This window comes from Falco naumanni, chromosome 7 (genome assembly GCF_017639655.2).
Source record: "Falco naumanni isolate bFalNau1 chromosome 7, bFalNau1.pat, whole genome shotgun sequence".
Lineage (NCBI taxonomy): Eukaryota > Metazoa > Chordata > Aves > Falconiformes > Falconidae > Falco > Falco naumanni.
Genome location: NC_054060.1, coordinates 44,285,283 through 44,294,649, shown reverse-complemented (window position 1 = coordinate 44,294,649; position 9,367 = coordinate 44,285,283). Strand labels below are relative to the sequence as shown.

Here is a 9,367-nt window from a genome sequence, read left to right as displayed (position 1 = left end):
TGAACTGGGCTTGTCTGCAGCTATTCCCTGCCTCCACCACGCTATATGTATCCTAGACATTAAAGACTGGGGGCATATTTAGGAAGAGGATGAAGGGTAAAGATTGGAGGTATGTAAAAACTATCGTAAGAATAGAAGAACATTAAGTGGGCCACTAGTTTACTAGAAGTTACAGTTCAAATGAAATACTAATCTTAATTCCTACACCTCTTGGGGAAACACACAAACAAAAAACCCAACCAACAAGGCAACAACCAACCTGCTTTATGGACTATATAAATCTATCTTCTCCTGTCATAGCCCTAACCTGACCTCTAAAACCATTCTCTGTGGCGTCTTGCTTCCAGGCTTCTTATTCCTGCCTCGCCATCCCTTCTCTCCATCTGTTGGGCAACAACAGCTTGGGAAAAGATTAACTAGGTCAAAAGCTAGCAGTTCCCACTTTGAATGTCACACGTGCCTCCTTTGTTGAGCATGGAAAATTAGGAGTATATTGATAGAAAGGGAATTATTGTTCCCATCATCTAGGTGCATGCAATAAATGTTCAAAATGAATGTACCTATAATGGCAGCAGGAAACCTAGTAGAAATGAGAAAAAAAAAAAAATCAAAACCTTCCCAAGTAGATAATTACATTCATTTAATTCCACACTGCAATGTGTAAGACAGAAAGGTTAATGATCTCTTTCTATAAAACAACTGTATTTTTTATTTTGAGGATAGTGATTGTGTACTTATTATGTTTGGCTTGTAAAGTGCCATAGCTGTACAAAAATACTTCATAGAAGAGGTAAAATCTGCTGAAGAAAATAACTAGGTCACAATCCTTAGGAATTTAAATGAGGTTTAAGGAAGTATATTTCAAACTGATAACTGGCACAAAGCAGCGTACATGTGTACACATGATATGCAAATACTAGAAAGCTTCATGGAATACATACATTTTCAGGTTGCTTTCTAAAGAAAAATTAATACATGAGATGGGAAATTACTTACTATGGACTCAAAATGTGATGCTACATAAGCAGAAAGCTGAAATTAAATATGTGAGCTATATCATGAACCACAACCAAATCTGCTTAGCTGGTTACTGGAGAGGAGAAAAGATACTGTATTTGGCTGAAACCACAGGGGGAATATAGGAGGCTGAACTGAATCATCTGAAATTAAGTCAGCTAGGACACCAGTGTAACATCCTGAAAAAACCTGCCAGGGCATCTCCCCAGTAAGCACCAGTGATCAGGAAAGATAACACATCTAAATAACACTGCCCCCTTCAGCACAGTCCACTTAAAAAGCAATAAAGAAACAGAAGAAAAAAGAAAGAAAAAAAAAAAAAACAGGAAAGGGTGAAATGCACTTTATAGTTTTGTCCTATTTAATTTAAAAATAAAAGCTTGTGTGTAAATCCTTAGAGGGTTGCCAGTGCAATGCAGAAAGCAGGACAAAAAATGTGGGGTGTATTTGTACAAATTACAAATTGGTACAAAGCGTTCAAAATAACCAAGGGTGCAGCTGAAGTCAGGTGTGTCCTTTCCTACAGTAGTTTCCCTTAGTAAGTGTCTCTCTTGGTCCTGGCCAGATTAGAATGATAGAAATGTTTCAGGGATGCTAAATGTGCAGGCTTCTCCTTCCAAGGCCAGGAAGCCAGGAGAAGGGTGGTATTTGCAGGGCAGAGCCCCTTGCACAGATCACGAAAGATTTCATCAACCAGCTGAGAGAAAAAACTAATCCAGAGATTTTTATCCAGACCCTGCATGGAGCGAACCTGATAGGCACAGTAAATGCTGGTGAAAAGGAGACGTTCAAACTCTGTTAGGGGCAAGGGGGTGTCAGTCAGTGAATAATATCTCAGATGCTGCTCAATCTCGGTCGGTGTTTTGGGCACTTCATCCTCTAAAATCTGCATGAATCGCCGTGTCGGGCGCAGGGAGGCCAGCTCTTCATCCTGCAGCTGGATTGTCCCGTCAGTCTGAATATCCAGCCCTCTCCAGAGCATCTGGAAGAGAAGAGGAGCATGTTCACGGGAAGCCCAGCACAAACGCTCCGCCAGTTTTAACAGAGCTGTAAGGCCATCTGCAATGCTGCCAAATCGCTGGCCGGACTGGGAGGCGGCTGCTCCCTGACTCGCTGCCCATGGCCCGCCTAGTCCCACTCCATGCCTTCTTCTGCCAGCCCCACACCCCTTCCCCTTTAGTGACCGGCCCCACATATCGATTTCCCCGTGGGACCCATCCAGCTCTCGCCTCCCACCCTGCCTCTCCCGCCACAGTCCTGCCTGCAGCATCTCCCCAGCATGGTGGCCTTGGGTGGGGGGCTTGGCCACTTGGTGCCGGAGTCACCTAGCCCAGCAGGGATGGTTCCTTGTCCCACCCCAGAGGCGTGAGGTGCCATGGAGGGGGTCAGAGCCCCCTTCAGCTGCACCCCACAATGGGAGGGAGCACAAATGCAGTTAGGGCATTGCCGAGGCATTCTCCAGGAACTCCCAAAATCCAGCAGGGATGAGAACTAGCAGAACATGTGAGTTTTCACGTGCAGGCAGGTGGGAGTGTGGACACTAACAGTGTCTTGGCCCATGGGCCCCCCAACACCTAGGAGACCTCTAACATGACGTCAGCATCTTCTGGGCTGTGACGGGGTGTGTTGGTGCCGGCATCATTCCTGCTGTGAGGATGTTCATCTGGAAGACATCAGGTAGAGTTTGGTAGCACAAGACCATGACACTTGCTTTGGTTGTCATTAATGTCTTCAATATTTCTGAGCTGCCACTCATAGCTTGCCAAACATGACAGGTGCTGACCATGGGATTTTGATGAGCAAAACAAGCTTTTTAAGAGAAGCAGAAGAGGTTTTAAGGGTGTCAAGCATAAGTTTTGGATATGAAGGCCCTTTGTCCTGCCAACAGAGCTAAAGCCTACAGCAGCAAAGACACTGGCTTTGACAGGCAGCGAGGAAGCCCCTCACGCTGAGTATGGGTGAGTTTTGAACAGATGGGTTTTGGTTGCTTGCAGGCTTTGCTGGAGAAGGTGACACTGCCTAACGGAGGCAGCGTGCTGGGAGGCTCCTCAACCTGCTGGTGGACACATAACCTGATGCTTAGTGTGGTTTTATACTTCTTTCCTGAGCACCTGCCACTGGCAGAGAGAGAATGTGAGGGTAAAAGAAACCTGGTCGGATCTATCCTGGCTCATGTCCAGCTAACCCCTTACTGGGTCATCCAACATTATTAAAACTGGCAAAAATGGATACAAGGCCAGAGGAATGGAAGTTAATTAATGTGAGTCACATTACTACTAAGAATTCTTCATTTTTCATTCACTAATGCTTCTAGTGCTTTAACTTGCTGCGTTTATTTTGCCTTTATTATTATTTTTACTTTGTGGGAAAGGAGACACAAGTAGCCTCAGTCCAGGACTGTAAGCGGGAGGCTGCACCCCCTCCCTTCCCTGTGTTGATCAGGGCAGTCATGTAGCCAAGACCCTCTTCTACCTTTTACAGACTGATCCTTCAGTTCAAGAAACATGAAATGGAAAAAGCTCATATAAAATAGTAAGCTCCCAGATCTTCTTTTTTATTATTATTTTAAATTTTTATATGGATAAAGACTTTTTGATATAAAAAAGGGGGACAATTTATGTTGAGCACTCCAGAGCTAAGGTCAGTAGGTGCTTATAAAAAGTAGAAATATTATTTAATACTGTATGTGTGTGATGACTACTACCAAATCCAGCTTCCAGCTTTCCATTCTTGATTGAAGCTTTTCAGGGAGATGCACAAGCTGCCTGAAGAAATTCACTGCCACCCCCCAGGCTTCAGGGGTTTGTTCCTCTGCACAGCTGCAGGCTCCCTGATCCAAGCCAGCTGTGGCTTTGGAATGTGAGCAGGGATGTAGCTGCTCTTTCCTACTGCTCCATGGATGTGCCAGGAGGCTTTTAGATCATGTAAAAAATACATGTCATTTGACAATTTGTTTGCTGGTCTTCTCTCTGTTAACTGATAGCTAGGTGCACAGATCTCTGATGAGAGATGTCTGGTTGGTTGCAAAGTCAGTGAATGTAGTGAACAGCCACCTGTTACGGTTTAACACCAGCCAGCAACTAAGTATCACGCAGCCATTCGCTCCCTCCCTGTCCCCAGTGGGATGGGGAGGAGAATTGTAAAGAAGGCCAAACCCGTGGGTTAAGGTAAGAAAAATTTAATGACTGAAATAAAATAAAGTACAATAATAATAATAATGATGATGATGATGATGTAATGAAAATGGAGACAGGAAAAAGAGAGAGAAATAAAAACCCCTAGAAAAACAAGTGATGCACAATAGAATTGCTCACCCCACACTGACAGATGCCAGCCAGTCCCCAAGCAGTGATCAGCCCCTCCCAGCTCCCCCCCCCCCCCCCCCCCCCCCCCCCAGTTTATACACTGAGCATGATGTTCTATGGTATGGAACACCCTTTTGGTTAGTTTGGGTCAGTTGTCCTGGCTCTGCTCCCTCCCAGCTTCTTGTGCACCTCCTCACTGGCAGAGCATGGGAAACTGAAAAGTGCTTGACTTAGGGTGAGCACTACTTAGCAACAACTAAAACATCAGTGTTATCAACATTGTTCTCATACTAAATTCAAAACACAGCAGTACCAGCTACTAGGAAGAAAATTAACTCTATCCCAGCTGAACCCAGGACAGCACCAAACTGCTGTTATTAGTAACTGTCTCATAAATATGTGCAGTATTAGATTTTTTTGAGTAAAACAAAAATTAAACAAAGTATAACAATTAATGTATTGAAATAATAATATAAATATCCTCTGGAGGTGGGAAAATGGTCCCTTACTTACTTTATCATTTAACAGAGGGTTTTTCCCCCCAAAAAAACATCTAAAAAAACCCATAAACATTATTGCAGGAGCAGAACTTTTCAGCAGACACCTCAGAAAACCCTCCCCCTGCCACCAAAAACAATAGCAGGTCTTCATCATGCAAGTAGCTACGAGTACCTCCCCCAGTGAACACCCCCAGCTGGGACTCCAGCTCTCTCCCATCTCGGCACAGCCAGCTGAAGTGTTTGACCACCCTTGAAGAAGCAGGCAAAGCATCGCACTCCTGGCATCACACGAAGAGTTTGCCAAGCCAAGAAGCCACCTGGCTAGCAGGTGCCCTTCCTACCTGTCAGCCTCGGGGATCCAGCAAACACGCACAGGATCAGCCAGGTGTTGAGCTGCACCTGGGCCATAGCACCCTGCCCTGCAGCGGCTGCCACCCCGCCGTGGGCAGTGCCGTCTGTGGAGCGAGAGCGGTTTGCTGTGGCGCCTTCCCTCGCTGCTTCTGGTCCCAGCAGCCTCTGTTGGAACGAATCCATCTTTCCGTGTTTATGGTTGCAGTCCTGGGAAGGGCTTGCAGTTCAGCTTGCTGACCCCAAAGGATATTTTCCATCATATTTTGGAAACTTGGAAGACTTTGTTGTGAAGTTTTTGGCAGATTTGTTTAAGCTTCTTTTCCAGAGGCTCATTTCCCATTGCAATGTATTATAGGAAGCTATTAGTTGCAAAAAAATTTTGCTACACGATTGCCTCTGAAGAAGAGAGGACCTCCTGGTCCCTCCCACCATTGCACAGTGCCTCTGTCACATCTCTGTGACACTTCTGCTCGGCTCCTTGGCTTCATTTTCAGTTTTCCTTTTTCCTGAGTTTGAAAATCTGCAAGCAATCCTGAAACATCACAGACAAGGCCAGCAGTCTGTGCAGATCCATGGAAGGGCAGCCAAAACACACAAGCAGGCAGAAGAAGTGTCACTTATTAGTTCTGTATTAAACTTCCCAAAGGGGTAACTCAGCATACTAACCTAGCAAACAGCAGTTATCAGAGTCAGCCAGACTTTAGCACTTCGTTGTCCTCTCCTGTGACAAGACTCTGGGTTATGATGAGCACGGTCTGCTTTAGATATGAATTACACAGACAAAACTTGGTCAGGTTACCTTCGCAGCAGATCTGTGTTCTCAACACATCTTTGCACTTTTGTTAGTGCCCAAATCCCAGTCAAGCTGTTCTGTATTTCCACACTGTATGGCACAAGTAGTCCTGGGTTCTGCAACACGTTCTGGGATGCCAGGGTTATATAAGTAGGTAATAATATGTACAAATAATACCCTCTCCCCCAGGTTAAAGGGGGAAAGAAGTCTGCCTAGAGAAGAGGCAGCTGAGCTGAAAAGCATACCTTTCTCAGCAACTTACAGGCTGTCTGTAGTGGCTGCTGTCATCAGAAAGTTTACTGAGGTTAGGGATGGTGTTCCACTTCATAAGGTGTCAGTGCGTGAAGTAGCACATCTTCTGAAACTTCCAGGACCTGTAGCTGTACCTGGCAATACATGGGCTCACAGCAGCTATGAAGAAAAGCAGCATGCAGTGGAAGAGTCCCAGATTTGACAGGGGAGGATGGGCCCTCAATATCCAGAGCTGTTCTTACCCTCAGTTTGCATCGAAATAAGACCTGTGTTTCTGTCATAGCCTTGGCTATCTTCAAGTCACTTCTTCCAGTTATTATTTTCTGCGGCTTATGCTTTAGTTGCATCCCTCTCTTCTGGGACGAGGTATCTGTTATTAAACTGTGAATCACATGCTACTTGAAGCAGATGCTGATGCCCCATCTGTGCAGGGAGATTCATGTGCCTTCTGTTTTGTGCCAGAGTTCCTTACGATCCACAGCTTATGCATGACTTTGTCTTCGTTACTATGCAAAAAAGTCCTGCGTCTCATGCACCATGAAACATCCTCCCTTAAGCATGCAGCACGTGACATAAGGAGTCCAGGATTTTGGCCAACACCTGTGAAGGCCATACATGATTTTATCAACAGGAAAATCTCCCAAGAACAGCTTGCAGCTGTTGGGTAGGTCTCTTCTCCCAGATAACAAGCAACAGGACAAAAGGAACCAGCCTCAGGTTATGCCAGGGGAGATTTAGATCAAATATTAGGAAACATTTCTTCACTGAAAGGGTGGTCAAACATTGGAACAGGCTGCCCAGGGAGGTGGTGGAATTGCCATCCCTGGAAGTGTTTAAAAAATGCATAGATGTGGCACTTAGGGACAGGGTTTAGTGGTGTTAGTGGTTGGACTTGATGATCTTAAAGGTCGATTCTATGACTCTGTGAAGTGTCTAGAGGAAGCTACCCATGCTGGTGGGAGGGAGAAGAGAGGAGGCTCAGGGGCTGTGCTTAGGTGACAGATAACAGTGGCAGGTGAGGGTCAGGCATCGGTAGTAGATACTGCCTTGAGCTTGGGGGGTTTTGTAGAATTGACTTACAACCCTGCACAGAAAGGCAGCTGCAGAGTGATAAACAAATGCCTTACTTGTTTGTAAAGCCACAGTAGTTATACAGTGCACAGAAACAAGCCTGAGTTTCAGGCAGCTGCACATAGTCCCCACATGTACAATTGCAAAGTTGGCAGTGCACCTGTTCCTCCTGAGGGATTTTGTCCTTGCCAGGTATTCACAGCTGAGTATGCACAGCCCTGTCCCTCTGCATTCCCTCTGGTCAGGCCATCTGTTGCAGGAGTGGTTTCAAAACATCACATCAACTCAGGTTTCTTCAGGGGCACCTTGACTGGTTTCATCCTTTCCACCATGACTGCTTGAAGAAGGAAGATGGGGAAGGGGAGCAAGATACGAGCCATCAAAAGCTGCAGGACCTGGTTGGATGCTGGTTGAGGCACAAGGTGTGCTTAATAGAGCACCCAAACAATCTCCTTGGGAGGGAGGTTTCTTTGAAGTGGGACTGCAGGGAGATAGGCAGTGTCTTCAGGAAAGGCAAATTCTATAGAAGTGGAGAAATGTCTTGCTTCAAACATCTCACCCACAGCATGGGGAGACCGCAGTCCCTAGCCTGGGTCTGTCTGGCAGGTACTCAGGGGAGCAAGATGAGGAGAAGAAGGTGGTTGAGGAAACAGGGGAAGGAAGAAGGACATACAAGGTTCCCAGGGAAGGTGAGGTTTGAGTCACTGGAGGGGAAGAAGGAAGAAAACCTTGTGGGAAGTAGGAGTGAAGCACTGACCATAATAACCAGATGGGACCTCCACTGTTACACTGGTATTTTCCAGGTATGGTGCTGCTGGTCCTTACACAAATGCTTTCCTTGTCTTTTTTTTTTTTTTTTCCCCTCCAGTTTGTGAGTGGCATCCACTGCTTGAAGGAGTAATGGGCTGTGTAACAGTGACAGGGAGGGCCCCATCCCGCTGCACCTGCTGCACAAAAGGGCACACACCCCCACACTCCCCAGACCTCACACGACTTGGAGAAGATGTCACGGGATGCAGTGTGATGGGTGATACGGGGTGTACTGTGACCCAGCCTGTCCCCCAGTAGTCCCATAAGCTCTGTTCTGCGGGAGTGCAAGACCCAGCTGAAATCCCCGTCTGGATTTTGGTTGGAGATAATTATAAGGGTCTACGCAGGCTGTGCGGACATGATGCAGGTGGGTACCCTCTCCTCTCAGCGAGGAGAGTTGGCTTGCCTGGCTGTAGGGAGAAATGCCTGTTCTGGAAAACACCAGCAAAACCTACTCAACTGGGGAAGCTCAACATGGTGACTGTGAGTCATCACCTAAAATTCTCCTTGTCTCCACAGTACTAGAAAATCTCTCTTCTGAATAGTGTGTCTGTAAGTCAGCTACATCTGACTTGCATCTCATCCAACATCCTCCTACAGTTGGGAAATCCAGCCCAGGCAAATGAGCCAGTATGGACTGGGCAGGGACAGAGGATCTGGAAGACAGCTTTGTGCTTGACCAAGCTGACTACTGCCTTGCCCAGCACGAAGCAAGTGCCCAGCAGCCACAAGGATCCCAGAGCGCACAGGCTCCATAGGCAGGAACAGCCCCTGGAGCTCAGGAGCCGTGGAGGCGGCAGCGTGCCAACATTGGCAGCGTGCCAACTTTGTGAGGCTGTGTAACCGCTTGTGCCCGGGCATAATGCATTTGGGGGAGTAAATGGCGCTCTTCGTATCCTCCCAGGCTTCCCTAATGAGAAGATATTTAGGTCCATTAGCAACTATTCTACACAATAGAATCATAGAATTGTTTAGGTTGGAAAAGACCTTTAAGATCATCAAGTGCAATCACTAACCCAGGACTGCCAAGTCCACCACTAAACCATGTTCCAAAGCACCATAATTTCAAGGTTTTTGAACACTTCCAGGGATGGTGATTCCACCACCTCCCTGGGCAGCCTGTTACAAGGTTTGACCACCCTTCAGTGAAAAAATGTTCCCTACTATCCAATCTCAACCTCCCGCGGCACAACTTGAGGCCGTTTTTCCTTGTCCTGTATTAAAGACTTGCTGGAGCCAATGCCTGTCCCCACCAGGCTGGCTATTTT

General features: G+C 46.5%; 1 protein-coding gene across 1 annotated transcript; it reads right to left on the bottom strand.

Annotated features, from left to right (window-relative positions):
• Nucleotides 1-840: 840 nt before the first annotated feature.
• Nucleotides 841-6,528, bottom strand: FAM180B (family with sequence similarity 180 member B). The gene is made up of 3 exons (XM_040601706.1): nucleotides 5,164-6,528; nucleotides 2,601-2,680; nucleotides 841-1,999 (listed from the first exon to the last, which is right to left on the bottom strand). The coding sequence occupies exons 1-3, from the start codon at nucleotides 5,354-5,356 to the stop codon at nucleotides 1,553-1,555; spliced, it is 720 nt and encodes a 239-aa protein (XP_040457640.1). The 5' UTR covers nucleotides 5,357-6,528; the 3' UTR covers nucleotides 841-1,552.
• Nucleotides 6,529-9,367: the final 2,839 nt, after the last annotated feature.

Coding starts and splice junctions, on each gene's coding strand:
- FAM180B (XM_040601706.1), bottom strand. CDS start 5,356: ATGGATTCGTTCCAACAGAGGCTGCTGGGACCAGAAGCAGCGAGGGAA. Junction 2,681..5,163: donor TGGATCCCCGAGGCTGACAG/GTAGGAAGGGCA, acceptor GATGTCTTCCAG/ATGAACATCCTCACAGCAGG. Junction 2,000..2,600: donor ATGCTGACGTCATGTTAGAG/GTCTCCTAGGTG, acceptor CTTCTCTTCCAG/ATGCTCTGGAGAGGGCTGGA.